At 38.1% G+C, this 17244-nt stretch overlaps 1 protein-coding gene across 1 annotated transcript in view; it reads right to left on the bottom strand.

The window, feature by feature from the left end:
• Positions 1-17244, bottom strand: part of LOC134791629 (uncharacterized) — a 178913-nt gene that overhangs the window by 24194 nt on the left and 137475 nt on the right. The window contains exon 4 of the mRNA XM_063762677.1: positions 12647-12786. Within this exon, the coding sequence (XP_063618747.1) occupies positions 12647-12786 (140 nt within the window). The remainder of the gene's footprint in view (positions 1-12646; positions 12787-17244) is intronic.

A 17244-nucleotide genomic window follows, 5' to 3' on the forward strand; every position in this document is an offset into this window, starting at 1 on the left:
AGTTGTACATTTTTACTTTTAGTATGGAAATCAGTCACATCATTATATCACGAAAATTGACGGTGCTACAGCAGTAACGTTGCAACAGAGTAATGCTGCTTCAGTCGCCATATCTTAGCAAGTGATCGAATACGCGAGCGAAGCGAGCGCGAAATTTTTTCGGTATAAATAGGCAATTTGATAGAGAGTTGTACATTTTTACTTTTAGTATGGAAATCAGTCATATCATTATATCACGAAAATTGACAGTGCTACAGCAGTAAAGTTGCAACAGAGTAATGCTGCTGCAGTCGCCATATCTTAGAAAGTGATCGAAAACGCGAGCGAAGCGAGCGCGAAATTTTTTCGATATAAAAACGCAATTTGATAGACAGTTGTACATTTTTACTTTTAGTATGGAAATCAGTCACATCATTATATCACGAAAATTTACGGTGCTACAGCAGTAACGTTGCAACAGAGTAATGCTGCTGCAGTCGCCATATCTTAGAAAGTGATCGAAAACGCGAGCGAAGCGAGCGCGAAATTTTTTCGGTATAAATAGGCAATTTGATAGAGAGTTGTACATTTTTACTTTTAGTATGGAAATCAGTCACATCATTTTATCACGAAAATTGACAGTGCTGCAGCAGTAACGTTGCAAAAGAGTAATGCTGCTGCAGTCGCTATATATTAGAAAGTTATTGAAAAAGTGAGCGAAGCGAGCGCGAAAATTTTTCGATATAAAAACGCAATTTGATAGACAGTTGTACATTTTTACTTGTAGTATGGAAATCAGTCACATCATTTTATCACGAAAATTGACAGTGCTACAGCAGGAACGTTGCAATAGAGTAATGCTGCTGCAGTCGCCGCCATATCTTAGAAAGTAATAGAAAACGCGAGCGAAGCGAGCGCGAAAATTTTTCGATATAAAAACCCAATTTGATAGACAGTTAGACAGTTGTACATGTTTACTTTTAGTATGGAAGTCAGTCACATCATTTTATCACGAAAATTGACAGTGCTGCAGCAGCAACGTTGCAACAGAGTAGTGCTTATCTTAGAAAGTTATTAAAACGCGAGCGAAGCGAGCGTGAACATTTTTCGATATATTATTAATTTATTAAATCAACATAATTATTCAATTATTTTTGTTGATATCCGTGTCTTCTAAACTTAGAGTTAATTTGGCAAAATCTTTCCTCGGTGGCTTATTCATGTCACAACGTATTAAATTCAGCTCCATCTGTTAGTTTACCAGGGTACTCAATAGTGGTAGCACATATTTGAAAAAAGTTTGCCCCTCCTTCCTAAGTAGCGCCATAAGATTCAGGGGCAAACTTAATTCAATCGAGTGTTGTGGCTACCCCCCCTTTTAGGGGTTGAATTTTTATAGCCTATAACCTGACCGGGGATTTTCTCGACAGATTAGTAAAGTTTTCATCAAAATCCGTTCAGCCGTTTTCACGTGATGCGCGTTCAAATAAACAGACAAACAGATAAACAGATAAACAGACAAACAGACAAAAATTCTAAAAACTTTTGGAACGTGTTCTGTTATCGATTCTAAGTATCCCCAGCCAACTTTTTTTCAAATATCTTCCATGTACAGACTTTCGACCGTCTTCAGCTTTATTATATGTATAGATAATTTTATAATTTTCATTTATAATGTATTTTATCTTAATTTTTACAATAACACGTCATTTTTAATTATTCGTTAGCAATATCTTCCGATTCACGAAAGAAATTTCAGACGTTCGGGTAATTCTGTTTACATTACTGGCGACACAGGATAGCGCTGTCACATTTGACAATTCGGATCTAGATAACTTCATGCCCTGACCGCCATCCTTGTCGAACGCGTGTTAATTGTTATTTCCTTCTCGCTCAGTGTCAGCAGTCGCAGTGTTTTCCAAACTTTTCACGTCGTAAGCTTGGTAATTAATGTGTAACTGTGAATTAGTTTTTTAAACGTTTGTCTTGTATAGATAAATAAAGTTTAATTTAATACATTAGATTTGTTTTATTTTACTATGTTTCTACATGAATAACTTAAAATTAATGCCGTTAATGGCAAAACATTGGACGAATATAATTTAGGAAATTGGATCACCTTTACACGATAAGAAGAATGCCGTTAAAATAATTTTCAACGTTGGTTAAAATTCTTCCACATTTTAAAGTTTGAGAACCTGTAAACAGCATGATGACGTAGGCCCGTGTCAGTTAGGTCATACGCGAATCTCGGAATAGAGTACCAGGCGGAGTATATTATTATACCATGATGTCTACAAAGGAAAGAGTAATTTAACGTCACCGTGTTCACAGATACAGGTAAGTATATATTTTATTGACATATATAAGCAAACGTATCAAAGGAAGGTATTATACTGTACGGTTACCATCAGTTTGTCACTGACATAAACGCCGTCGAGAACGTAATTTACTTTCTATACATCTCGCTCGCACTCGCATATTAGTGCAAACGGGACGTATAGAAAGTAAATTACGTTCTCGACGGCGTTTATGTCAGTGACAAACTGATGGTAACCGTACTTGTAATACTGTACTTGTAAGTACGAGTATTTAAATTTTGGATTTGGGTTTTGCCATGATGTCTAATATATTTATGGCATATTATAATAAAATTTTGCCAACATTTCGGTTAAAAACGGTGAGGCGAAACTGACTAAGTATGTCATGAAAACTACAGTCATATGATATCTAATCTAATAAGGTGGTGGTACTGGTGCCCGACGCGGTCCCAGTACATGTCATCTTGAAACTTAAGTCATTGTCAATAGAAGTGACAGCAGGGCGTCATCTATTGGGCATTAGCATGTCGAGCACTAGTACCACCACCTTACCTTTAAACGAGCAATTCTTGTTTATTTATATATATATATTTCGGGGATCTCGGAAACGGCTCTAACGATTTCGATGAAATTTGCTATATGGGGGTTTTCGGGGGCGAAACATCGATCTAGCTAGGTCTTATCTCTGGGAAAACGCGCATTTTTGAGTTTTTCTGTCTCCCAGATATTGATTGCCCTGAAACTCGCATAATATGGACCCTTACCCCATGACCCTGACCCATAATAACCTTAACCTTGACCCATTATGACCTTTTATAACCAGGATTCTTATAAAAGTGCCGATATCTCAAAAACATAAGATTTCAATAAAGGGTAAAGGCCATAGTCGGTTTTCCATAGTAAGTTGGCCCTTAAACCAATTTGATTCGGGTTTTTTTTGTGAGTACCTCTTATGGTGAAGGATATTTTTGCTGAGAATCAACATCCTACTAGTGACAGTTTTTGACTTATGATTTTTTATATTTTTTTCTTTAATGTAATGTTTATCGGGATGTATTCAAGCGATTTGCTTATTTTTCTAAATAGTGTTCTTTACTTAGGTATGCATCTATACTCAAAAAACGAATACCAGTTGTCATATAAAAAAAAAGAAAAAAAAAAGTTTAAAAAATTTAAACATTGTTTTATGCCGTGGTGAAGTAGTGACACCTTTAATTTTTTTTTCTAGTCGTAGGCCAGACATTGGCTTACTACTTGCTTAAATATCAAAATTTTCCAAATGGTACTTCCTGTCAAAAATTAGCAATGTGTGTGGTCAAGTTCTCACTCAATCGGTGTTTTTCAATGTAGTATACAAACATTAAGTTGTCATTAGCATTTTACTCTTAAATACGACAACCTGATAAGAAACATAATCGAACAGTTTGTATACTACATTGAAAAAACCGACTGAGTACAGAACTTACCACACACATTGCTAATTTTTGACAGGAAGTACCGTTTGGAAAATTTTGATATTTAGGCAAGTAGTAGGCCAATGTCTGGCCTACAATTAGAAAAAAAAATTAGAGGTGTCACTACTTCACCACGACATAAAAAAATGTTTTATTTTTTTAAACTTTTTTTTTTTATATAACAACTGGTATTCGTTTTTTGAGTATAGATGCATACCTAAGTAAAGAACACTATTTAAAAAAAAATAAGCAAATCGCTTGAATACATCCCGATAAACAATACATTAAAGAAAAAAAATTAAAAAATCATAAGTCAAAAACTGTCACTAGTAGGATGTTGATACTCAGCAAAAATATCCTTCACCATAAGAGGTACTCACAAAAAAAAACCCGAATCAAATTGGATTAAGGGCCAACTTACTATGGAAAACCGACTATGGCCTTTGCTTATTTAGCCCATCAGTTGTTCTATAAGCCCTTTAAGTCTTGGCGTTGGTTTTAGGGACATCCTGTATATTACTCCGATTAAAAGTAGAATGTTCGTCACTACTATAAAAACTTTGAAGTACAATCACCCAGTGGGAAGTAAAGTAGATACATTTTACGGTACAGTGTCGATATCCCGGGTACATTTTGAAATTTTTTACAGCATACAGTATGCAGCAATGCTCCAAAGCTGTTACAATTAGAATGTTACCTACTAAGTTAACATATGGCTAAAGTTTGTGATTATACCGGGTGTGGCCTGTAACATGACCAAATAATTAAAACATAGATTGTACTCCTCAAACGGTGACACTTTTGTTCAACAACTTTAAAAAATTATGAAGTATTAAGACTCCCTATTTTTCATACAAAATAAATATTATTTTAAATGGACGCCATTGCCACGCCATATCATTGTGATTGACGTTTCTTGTCACGCCTTAAACATAACAAAATTTGCAATACATTGCGTCTTACAATAAACTTTAAAGTGTATTAAAAATCAAACCACAAGTTATTTTTAAAAGTCGCTGAACAAATGTTGGTCAGTATGAGGAGTACAGCCTACAGTTACATTTTTTGCTCATATTACAGGCCACACCCGGTATGCTTACCACGGCACATGGAAGTTTGTAGTTGGTAGCCAAATCTCAGATACATACAGTTCTAAGTCTGACGTATTTAACTGTTCTGAAAGTGAATTTGTAAAGGTTACATTGTTTGTGTTGTGTTATTCTTAGCTTAGTATAGTACTTATAGTATATACCTAATAATAGCCTGCCCACACTATCGCATTGGGAAACTGTTATGATAGCTGTAAGATTTATTAATTAAATAAATAAATAAGTTAACTTTACTTGTAGTTCGTAGAAGTAAATGAGCGTTAGTTCGTTTTGAGTTTCAAAAAGGAAGCGATAGCGATACGATTTTCACATACCTACATTTTGTATGAACCTGATTCTGAGTCCAAATAACTCAAGAGTTGTTATTTTTTGGAAAAAAAGTAAATGTAGGTACATTTCAATAAAAAACTTTAAATCGGAACTTCAATAGCTTAAAATAAAATTGAATATTAGGTATAACTGTCATGTATATGGCTACTTAGGTATGCGGTAATAAAACAGTTTATTAAAGCCATTTCTAGAGTCAGACCAAGAAAAGTCTGCAGCGGATTTGATAGCCCACGCAGTGCAAGTGTTATTTTAAACGTCAAACTTCTATGAAATTATGACGTATAAATAACACTTGCACTTTTCTTGGTCCGACTCTATAATTATCCCTTGAAGTGCCAATAACCGGCTCCCGGGCAATTTATGTCATTTAAATTTGAAATTTGATTGATTACGATAGAATCGAAATTCCAACATTTCCAACAACTCAAAAATGACGTATCTATGCCACTTTGAAGGCTATTTGTTAAAGGGGGTTAATATGGGTTAACATTTACGAATACAAAACCGTATTTTAAAAGAGGTGTTGTCACCTCACTACTTGCATATAATACGGCACATGCAGTTTTAACTTAAATTTGGTTCAGTTTAATTTGAACTATTGTTTCAAGTCCCCGCGAAGTTGGTAAAGTTCCAAGCCTTTATTTTAGTACGTTATTTGAGCATTAGGCTGGAGTACATTTGACTTTAGTTCCTCAAAGAAAGTCGGATCTGAATACACCTATGACATGTATGGTTTGCAACGCCGAAAACACAATTATTTTTAAATTGTGAATGAAAAATCTCGGTGTATAAGTAGTAATTTTAATAACTACTATTTACACAATTTATTGTATGTTAACCATAGCCACTTTGTTTGACTTTTTAAATGTTTTGACTATACCTATTACTAAGAGTTATAGTTGGTCAAGCAGATCTTGTCAGTAGCAAAAGGCGGCAAATTTGAAAAATGTAGGCGTGAAGGGATATCGTCTCATAGAAAATTTGAATATCGCGCCTTTTTCTACTGACAAGATTTGCTTGACCATCTATAGGAGCGAAAAATGTATTCCAAATATGTATTTAAAAGTTCCTTGCCTTTCAAAAAGATCCAATGAAGGGGCATAGTTGTGGTTAATAGACATCAAATTGCGTAAAAATATATTGTATAATGTTAATGTTAATGTTAATATTCAGAGAGGAAAATGAGGACTACGTTTGTGCGGACAGGCGACCACAATACGACACTCCTTTCCTCTGAAAATTATAACTATGGTTCGTTCGCGTTAAGAATGCAATAAAATCATGATTGACTGACGGTCTACCCACGGCCCTTAATCAAATCGTTCTCGTTATAAAATTCAGTGACTAGTTGAAGGCGTATTTCGAATTAGGAGCGATTTGATTGGTTAGAAGCATTAGTTGGGCCGCGGCCGGTGGACTATGATTATTTTACTGCATTATTAACGAACGAACTACAGTGTACCCGTTACTCAGCCGCTTAACCAACCGCTAAAAGCCGCTATTTTCCGCTTTTACCACCAATTAATCTGTCACGCGCCGCCACTGACTTCCCTACTTCTCGTTTCGGAGTCACGTCGAAATTAAAAATGGCCGCCAAATTACCGGGGTGGCAACCCTGACGAATTTCGTGCGTTGACGCTTCCGGGTTGAGTTTTGTTTCTATTTTGTATTTTTTATTCAGCGTAATTATGGCGTTGAATTATGTGGCAGCTTGAATTAAAAACAAATTAGATTTATGCATGTGAACGTTGGATACAGAAATGGGTCATAGAATTTCGGACTACCATTGCTATACACCCAAGTAACGCCCGATTGGACGTCCTAGGTACCGCTGGAACGACGTAGTAGCTCAAGACCTGCCCAAGTGCCCAACCTCGGCCAAAGCGACTGGCGAGAGCTATCGCAAGATCGAGAGGCATGGCGTGATCTGGTGTCGGAGGCAAGGACTCACTTAGGGTCGTTGCGTCACCGTAGTAGTATTATACTTATACACCCTTTTTTTTGTTTTTGAACATTAAACCGTACTTATTTGATTATTTTATTGCTGTGTGGCAGATCAGAGGTCAGAAAACACATCTTAGGGTCGGTACAGACGGACTGCAACCCGACTGCAACTTGCATGGACACTGCACGCCTACGTTGCAGTTGGCGTGCAGTTCCCATACAAATTGTAGTCCGTCTGTACCGACCCTTAGGAACAAGTTATAGTCAGCATTAAAAGCAAGTATTATATTTATATTAAAAGTGGTTTTGTAAACGGTACGCAACAAGGGAGGTTTACCCTTACGAATTTTACCAGCAAAAAGCCATGTTGAGACCTAAAGCCATTCCGTGAAACAAAGCAATCATGGTCGGGCCATTTGGCGTCGAACGGCCACGCGTTATGCCGCTATCGAAAATTCTAGCGTTTTGCTGGTAATATGATTGTAATAAAATGTAACGCTTACCCTAGAATTTTGCTGAAGTAAAAGTACCCAAAAGTTGGGTGATTTTCAATTCGTATAGGTACACTCGAAAGTTTTAATCTATGTCCCATTTTGTACCTGTACGGTTACCATCAGTTTGTCACTGACATAAACGCCGTCGAGAACGTAATTTACTTTCTATACATCTCGCTCGCACTCGCATATTAGTGCAAACGGGACGTATAGAAAGTAAATTACGTTCTCGACGGCGTTTACGTCAGTGACAAACTGATGGTAACCGTACTTGTCACAGTGACAATAGTATGAGATCTCTAGCGACTTTCATATTGATTGTCACTGTGACAAGGTACGAAATGGGTCAAACATTTTCTCATTTCTAATATTAGTATGGATAATTTGTCCTTCGCGTCATCTTCCATGACTCAGGTCAAGACAACATCAATGATCACATATTTACTCTTCTTCCTCGCGTTATCCCGGCATTTTTGCCACGGCTCATGGGAGCCTGGGACCCGCTTGACAACTAATCCCAAGAATTGACGTAGGTACTAGTTTTTACGGAAGCGACTGCCATCTGACCTTCCAACCCAGAAAGGAAACTAGGCCTTATTGGGATTAGCCCGGTTTCCTCACGATGTTTTCCTTCACCGAAAAGCGACTGGTAAATATCAACTGATACATAAGTTCCGAAAAACTCATTGTTACGAGCCGGGGTTTGAACCCGCGACCTCCGGATTGAAAGTCGCACGCTCTTACCGCTAGGCCACCAGCGCATAATATTATAATGATCACATATTTACTAAGCAACGAATATTTTTGCCCTTATCACCGTGTTCGCCTGTCATCTCCAAAAGACAATCCATTTCCCCTACATCTAAAGACACAAGGAAAGCAACAAAGAAAACAATTCGATTATTGCTATAGGTAGAATTATATAATTATATGTATTATGTATCGAAATGCTTAGCTTGTAACGATCTTTGTAGGACCTAATATATAAGGTAAACGTACTTACTAGTGCTCGTCACGGTCCCAGTACATGTCATCTTTAAACTCAAGTCATTGTAAATAGAGGTGACAGGGGTGACATCTATTGGGAAGTAGCATGTCGAGCACTAGTACGTTTACCTTACCGAGTATCTACATTTACTGTTGTTTGACATAAGCTATAAGTAATAAAAAAAACCGGCCTAGACCATGTCGTGCCAATCGGGCCGTGCTCAGTGTAGGCACAGTATAATAAAGAGTACTAATGTACAGTATGGACACTTCCTGCCTCCCGTTGAAAGTGCCGCCCACCCGCTCTCGGTTACCTCACAGTTACCGGCTGGCAAGGACGCACCGCCGCGGTGCGCAGAGCGGAGGCCACGTAAAATATTCAAATATTACACAAATATTTACAAATCCTATCAGATCACACTGAAAACAACACAATATCTATTATGAACAAAAAATCATGTTTTTAACTTACCTAATATTTTGGTGGCCTGAATTTCCTTACAAAAAATTTGTTACTTCGTTTATACTGATTCAAAATAGGAAACTATTGTATAAATCGAGCTTAGATACCCACCTTACAGCATAATACGATTCTTATTTCGTCCTAATTCGCGCAATGAGTTTTGAGTCATTGAGGTCATCGAACTTGACAACAAAATGGCGGGAACCCTAGCACGTCTTATCTCACTCACACAAGCATGGTACGCGTTCACCTACACGAGCTTAGACTGTGTGCGTATATAGGAACGCGTTTGTTTCAAATTTGATCCCCAGTGTCCGAGGTGTGGTGTATGGCTCCGTATTTGCCCGCCCGTCACAAGAGACGGTCTTAAAAGGAGGATTTTGTAGATTTTACTACGAAGAGATAACTTCTTGCAGAAGCTTCTCCAAATGTGCTCAATATAGTTTTCATGAAAGTCTTTATTTCCCTGTATGTACTTACTTTCATACTACCGACTGCATAGGTTCAATCACATGTACCCCTAGTGTACATTTATTTTGATAGCGTAACGTGATGTACGCTTTTGCGTTAAGTGTCAATTCGTATGGGATTTTCAATTTCCAAAACGTCCCGGTTGGCGCGCTGTTCAAAATCCCATACAAAAATCATTTATTCAGATGAAATAAACCCTATTATACTGATTTTTTTCTTCTGCCAAACTGCAGGGCTACTTTAAGATTTGTAAATTAATTTTTATGATAATTTTAAGCTGCATGTCTTCTTTCATCTATGTACCATGTATGTTGTGGAAACGAATAAAGTTTTTATCTATCTATCTATCTATCAGGGCGCAAGAACAATATGGTTGACCTGTCTTTGAAATAAGCCACGTATGACCATTTAATAGTAGATGAGAGAAATATTGTATAGTACCTATAACAAATAACACAAAAATATTCTGTACAATAGCTGCAAATCCAATATACTCGGAGATACTACGTATTTACAGAAATGAACGGAATTTATCCAACAATGTTGGGATATTGGAATCGGATTACGACGCAGTCGAGATATCAAATACATAGTAGGAATAGCAGATATAGCAAATTCTTTTAAAATTTAACATATCATATAAAAATAAACCTAAAATTGATGCTTTTTCCGATCTTCATCCATTTTCTCAAGGTGGCCCAACCAACGGAGTCTGTGAGCTTTAAGGATGACTCACATTAGTTCGGGCCGTGTCCGACCCGGAGCTTCCGGCGCATCGTTTTCTATGGAAAGCATCACGTAATCTCCTGTCATGCCATAGAAAAGTAAGCGCCGGACACGGCCCGGTCTAACGTGAGTTGGCCTTTAGTCTCCCCCATGATGTTAGGTTCAGCCAATAGGTCTTCGATCTCACGGTTCCTAAGGACTGAACAGCTTCCGTCCGATCTTTTTTTGGTCCCAGTATCTTACGAAAGATCTTCCTCTCGGCCACTAGCAGCATGTTTTCTTCCTTGAGTGTCAGTGTCCACGCTTCGCATCCATAGGTTAGGATTGAGCGAATCACAGTCGTGTAGATTCGCGACATGGTGGAGGCAGATCTGCGCGAACTTCGAGTCAAGAATTGGCGAAAGATCGCACAGGACCGAGAAAAGTGGCGCTGTTTTGTGTCGGATGCCAAGTCTCATTTTGGGTCGCTGAGCCAACGGAGTAGGTACAAGTAAGTAGTAAAATTAATAGTTTATTGCAGCCTGCAGGAAAAACGTACAGAATGGATATCAGAAATAAGTAAATAAGTGAGTTCTCTATTCGATTAAATCTTCTTTATCCTTATTGTTCGTATTTTTTTGTTCTTTATCATTTTCCTTATTGTTCGTATTTTGGTCCCATTTCCAATATATAATATATAATATTTAAGAGCGAACGTGACTGCCATCTGATCTTCCAAACCAGAGAGAAAACTGGGCCTTATTAGGATTAGTCCGGTTTCCTTACGATGTTTTCCTTCACCGAAAAGCGATTGGTAAATATCAAATGATATTTCGTACTTAAATTCCGAAAACTCATTGGTACGAGCCAGGGTTTGAACTCGCGACCTCCGGATTGAAAGTCGCACGCTCTTACCGCTAGGCCACAAGCGCTCTCTATATTAGGTACGTATTTATCTATATTAGGTATAAAATAGAAATGCTAAGAATTGTTCAATTGAATTTGGTATTATTCTGCAATGCCGAAGTATTTCCAAAGGTTCAAGCACATTTTAAACTCCAAGTTTATTGTCAGTTATACTCGTACACAATTCCAAGCATTGCTTTTACTGAAAACAGATTTCAGACGAAATATTTCGATATTGCCATTTATTAAGAGCTGAAAGTAACAATTTTCAGAAACGAACAGATTTAATAACAAGTTCCAGGATTTACAGGACTAATTTAATTATAAGAAACTAGCGACCCGCCCCGGCTTCGCACGGGTTAACAAATTATACACCTAAACCCTTCTCAAGAACCACTTTATTGATAGGTGAAATCCGCATGAAAATCCGTTTGGTGGTTTTTGAGTTTATCGCGAACATAGAAACAAACACACAAACAGACAGACGCGGCGGGGGACTTTGTTTTATTATATGTAGTGATGTTAGACTTTCGTTTCTTGATTTCTTGAATTGCTTCTTCAACCCTAAAGTTTCAGTCGCTTCTTTTATAGCACAAAACAAAGAAGTCGTTCATTCTTCCGTGTTTTATAGGTATTTTATGAAACAGTGAATTAAGTAGCAATAAAAATAAAATTGGAAGACTCGTAGTACTGCCCGGATCAATTTAAAAATGCTATTAGCTCTGTAGCTTCCGACCCACTTCTAAAGTCGACTCAAGCGTCGAAAGTCTACCACTAGCCTGCCTTCTTACTTCATAGGGTGGATGGAGGACGGGATAGTAGAAATCCACCAACCCGCTGGGTGGACACTGTAAAGAAGGCCTGCCAGGCTACACCGGCGCCTATTATCAGGAAGGCGGAAAATCGTGCAGAATGGAGAGCTTTGGTGCACTGAATAACTACCTCATGTGGAATCATGAGGAATCGAGGAAGAAGAAGGCTGCCTTCTGAGTCTGAAATGAGCAGAGATGAGAGACGTACGTGGATCAACCATTAGGATTGTTTGTTATGCAGCGCAACGAGCAAGAGATGTAGATCCTATGTTCTTACCACCTGTAAGAACTAAGTAGTCTGACGTGCACTCTGTGTGCCTACTTGGCAGCTACTACTTTTCTTGGAAGACTCATAATAAGGAAGAAGAAGAAGAAAATAAATTTATTCAGGACGCTTAGAGTCTATTTAGTTATAAGGAACTAAGTCTTACCTCCTGCGGTTAGGAGTCTACGAATATATCGTAACTGCTGGCAGCAAACAGGCTAACGTGCAGTTTATGATTGCCTGCTCTCCTGTTTGCACTAGAGTTGGCAGGCTCATGACCAGTCACGTAAATTTAATGCTGTTTTTAACGCCTATCCAATTATCCATCAACTTTGACTTTCATTGGCATACTGGGAAAACTTTCTAAAGAGTAACATTAGCAGACTAACAAGAAACAATGTCTTACCTCCTGTGGTTCGGAATCCACGAACCAATCTATCGTAGCTGCAGGCAGAGAATAGTCTGACGTGCAGTTTATGAGCGCTTGCTCGCCTGTCTGCACTAGCGTCGGCAGGCCCGTGATGAGTGGGTCGTACTCTGGTAGTACTGGAACAAGGGAAAAGTAGATTAACCGGTTGATTATGACACTTAACTAGTATTATAACGACTCCCGACTGAATGTTTAGCGACCTTCATCAAGGAGGAGTTTTGGCCGAAAGGTGTCAAGTTCCGGCGGTTCCGCGGCCGGCTCCCTGACATAGCTGGGTTGCGAAATGCATCATAGCCGTAGTATGTGTTTTAGTTTTTAAGATATATTGTATAATATGTATGTCAGTTTTAAGGTATTTCTCTATGGGCCAATAGTTGCCTGAAAATAAAGGATTTCATTTGTTGTACTATTGTAACGTCTGTAAACTGACATGCACAATCTGATTATGATACCACCTCGCAGAACTCGCAGTGCATTTCACGGGGACCAATAGCGATCATCCCGTATTGATATCAAAAGTATTCGAAGATCTAAATACCGCCACGGACGAGGTCCTAAAAAACCTGAGGGTCTACCGCGAAACACGTTCACTCAAACGACATGTTGCCTCACTCTGTCGCACTTGTAAATTCGTACGTAAGTGTGACAGGAAGGCAACACGTCGAACGTGGTTCGCGGTAGGCCCTCTGAGTTACTGTTGTTTACCATTGCAGTCGCATTTGGAACGTTCAAATCTGTTCAATTTAAAATCAAGGAGATCGCCCGTCGCATATAGAAAACTTAATTTTTGCGCAGCAATGCTTTCACAAGCAGAAAGTAATCCTTATTGTTTCATATTGACATGTCCAATATGAAAAGTTGAAGTCAATTTTATTGAAGAAGGTGTAAAGTTAGACCAAGAAAAGTCTGCAGCGATTTTAATACCGTATGGAAGTGGAAGTGTCATTCATACGTCATAATTTCATAAAAGTTTGACGTTTAAAATAACACTGCGTGTGCTATCAAAGTCGCTGCAGACTTTTCTTGGTCTAACTCTACAATCGTACTCGTAGTAGCAGTAAATAACCCATTTTAGTAGTTACCCACACAAAAGTATAATAGTTTAGAGATAAAATGTAAGCCCTGAGAATAGCTATACGGTACTTTATTTTTAGAAATGGGGGGACACTGGAGGGAGAAAAGCTAGGTCCTGCCGGTATAGCTAGTAAAAAATAAATGAGTAAAGTGGCACCTAACTGGCCTGAAAAATAAAGTAGGATATACACGCGTTGGAACAAGTTCGTTCAAAGGGGTTGTTGAAAGTTTTATATAATGATGGCGACATTGTTTTATCCCTTCAAGTGGCGCCAGCGAAAACTCGAAAAGTAGTCAAGTGGCGGGGCCCCGGTGGGTGGTCAGCGCAGATTAAGAAAATTTTACAATATCGTCGTTTTAAGCTTTTCTATGTTTGAAAGTAAGTATATTAAATCACATATTGTTAGAATCAGCGTTATATAGGCTATTTGAATATAGCAATCAAATTATTCTAATGTTTATACATTTGGCCAGACCTAATCAAACTCCGGAAGAATGACAGTTTCCCAGCTTCCTTGTTAAAAATGACTACCACCATTAAACTAATTGATTATTGGAGGTAATTGCTATTTAATTATCAAAGGAAGACTTTTATCTTTAAGATTAAATAAATAAAAGGGACCTAAGATACAATTTCTTTTACAAAACAACCTCTTAAAAACCGAGACTGACCTCGGACTAGGCGGTCGCTCCCGAATCAATGGTCCTCACCTACAAATTTTATACCAAGTGTTTTTGTGTTTCCTATGGTATGCTATCCTTCTCTAACTCGCTACCTAATTTTGGGCGCTAGAAGAGCGTAACTACACTTAAATGCGTTCAATTTCACCTCTAAACACGTCAACACCTCATTAACCACTCACTGGTGGGTGACAGTTTACTGGTTTTCGCATCGACCATTCACGGGTTGACCGCCACTTGAAGGGTTATTGTCTTCAAGTGTACTTACTACCATAATATTATAACATATTTAATCATATACGTTATACGTGTGTGTATTTAGGTTTCGTTGCATATAGAATAACATTTATACAAGCAATATTGCATGCTACATAAATGAGGCATTCTAAAATATTCTCTCAAAATTAAATGTTTGAATTCGGTAGAAAATTATTTTGCTAGAACAAAATGAATTCCTTTCGTCTGGCAGCAATTTTACTGGCTTTAAATGCTGTTATTCAGTTTGTCACGTGAACTGAGAACCAGAGATTTCAAATAGCAAAGCATATTCACAAAATTGCACAGCAAAAATACGCGTCATTTTTAAATTCATTTTAAAGCCACATAAAAAAAACGGACAAGTGCGTGTCAGACTCGCCCACCGAGGGTCCCGTACTTTTTAGTATTTTTTGTTATAGCGGCAACAGAAATACATCATCTGTGAAAATTTCAACTGCCTATCTATCACGGTTCACGAGATACAGCCTGGTGACAGACGGACGGACGGACGGACGGAAGGACAGCGGAGTCTTAGTAATAGGGTCCCATTTTTACCCTTTGGGTACGGAACCCTAAAAAACCGGCCAAGTGTCCCGTACCATCACGCAAAAAACGGCGAAAAAATCAGGTTTGTTGTCAATATTTATTTTATCCTGTTTCCAGTATTTGTTGTTATAGCGGCAACAGAAATACATCTGCTGTGAAAATTTCAACCGTCTAGCTATCACGGTTCATAAGATACAGCCTGGTGACAGACAGACAGACAGACAGGCGGACAGACGGACAGAGGAGTCTTAGTAATAGGGTCCCGTTTTTACCCTTCGGGTACGAAACCCTAAAAATGAGCCCGTTCTGAGTTAATGATTTGGTACAAATTAGATATTTGATATGACCTTGACGATCGTCAATAAATATCTCACACGGACATTTCGTTACATTTCGCGTGCATCAATCAGACAGGCGTTTTCTGATTTTGATCAGATAAATATTTAATCCAAATCTAATTATATTCCTAAATAAATGTATTATATTCCTTTTTTAAATCAGAATAGGTACGCCGGAGATTAGGTTACTATTTCTGCCTGATTGGTACTCACGATCAAGGTCGTAAGAAAAGTTGAAATTAAAACCATGGAGTCGAAACTAATTCAACAAATTAACACGGTTTTGATGGGTTATTCGCGGATGGTCTAGAACGCAAAATGACTAGTAAAATATTTTGCCTATATCACTTTTAGTCTACATCGCGAACGGTCCAGAACGCAAAATGCCTAGGTACTCGTTTTATCTTTATGTTAGCGATGTCGACGGAGTCCCGCTGTCGCGGGGCTCCTATTCTGTGCTGTTTGGCCTTCGGCCATTTGAAGATAACTAACGAACCTAACCTACCCTAGTGATATAAAAAAGAGTTCATTTTGCGTTCTAGACCGTTCGCGATGTAGACTAAAAGGGATATACTTAGGCAAAATATTACACTAGTCATTTTGCGTTCTAGACCGTCCGCGACTATACCGAGATGTGGTTTTGATCTGGTTTTGACACGTCCTTGTCGATCGTGACAACTTTCACTTCATTTCGAATTCACCAATCAGCGTTAACGATCTTCAAGGTCATCAAATAAGATCACAACCGTAACCAATTTTTAAATCTGAATCAGGGTGTTAAAACAGAATCAGTCTGTTTTTTTTTAAGCTAGACATAGAATAAAAATAGCCCCCGGCGATTCGCAAGTTCGTAACTGCTTGAAAGTTAAACACAGAGCTGGATTTAATAACCTGTATTTTTTCTGGAAGAAACTTGCCATTCTTCAGATCCCAGGCATTGTTAAAACTTCTAGTTTGAGGTGAACTAAGCTCGGGCCCAAGATACCTAAAGTGCGATTACACACGCTTCTAAATCTCGAGACGAACGTTGGAATAGTGTATAAAACGATCTATCTACCTACCTAAAATTGGCTGATTAGATGTTTGTTTTCTATGGCAGAGCTAAAATTTATTTTGCATGAGGTTGGTCCATAAAAGTTGCAAGCCTTTAAATTCACCTCGCAAAATTTTCCTGATCGTTGAAAAATCTTGTATGTATTGTATACGGTAAAAATGTTATAGGTTACAAATGCTGTCCTGGCCGGTTTCAGCCACGGCGACTGGGTTTGTACTGGCTATAGTTCGTTTTTTTAGCATTAGAAATAAGGTAAACAATCTTGATGTGTCTTTTAATTGAAAAACACATTTTAAAAATAAGTTACGGCAAATATGTGAGAATTATGAATCTAATGCGATCATTTATATTCTTCTGCTTTCATAAGTAATATATACTGATTTTTAAAAAGCGTTTTTCAATTATAAGACATGTTAAGATCGCTTACCTTCTTTCAAATTCTTTCTAATGCTTCGTTTTTGTCACGTGAGCTCTCAGGTGGCTGACGTATTCTATTTTAGCAGTAAACGCCACACTCATCGCATGTCAGCACACCTACGATAAAATGGTAGTTTATGGCAGGTGGTCGGGCTTTAAGCTCGTCACTCTTCGCGTAGTCTACCTCGGTTTCCCAGGTAGTCTAC

The sequence above is a fragment of the Cydia splendana genome, chromosome 6 (assembly GCF_910591565.1).
Source record: "Cydia splendana chromosome 6, ilCydSple1.2, whole genome shotgun sequence".
In the NCBI taxonomy this organism is placed as follows: domain Eukaryota; kingdom Metazoa; phylum Arthropoda; class Insecta; order Lepidoptera; family Tortricidae; genus Cydia; species Cydia splendana.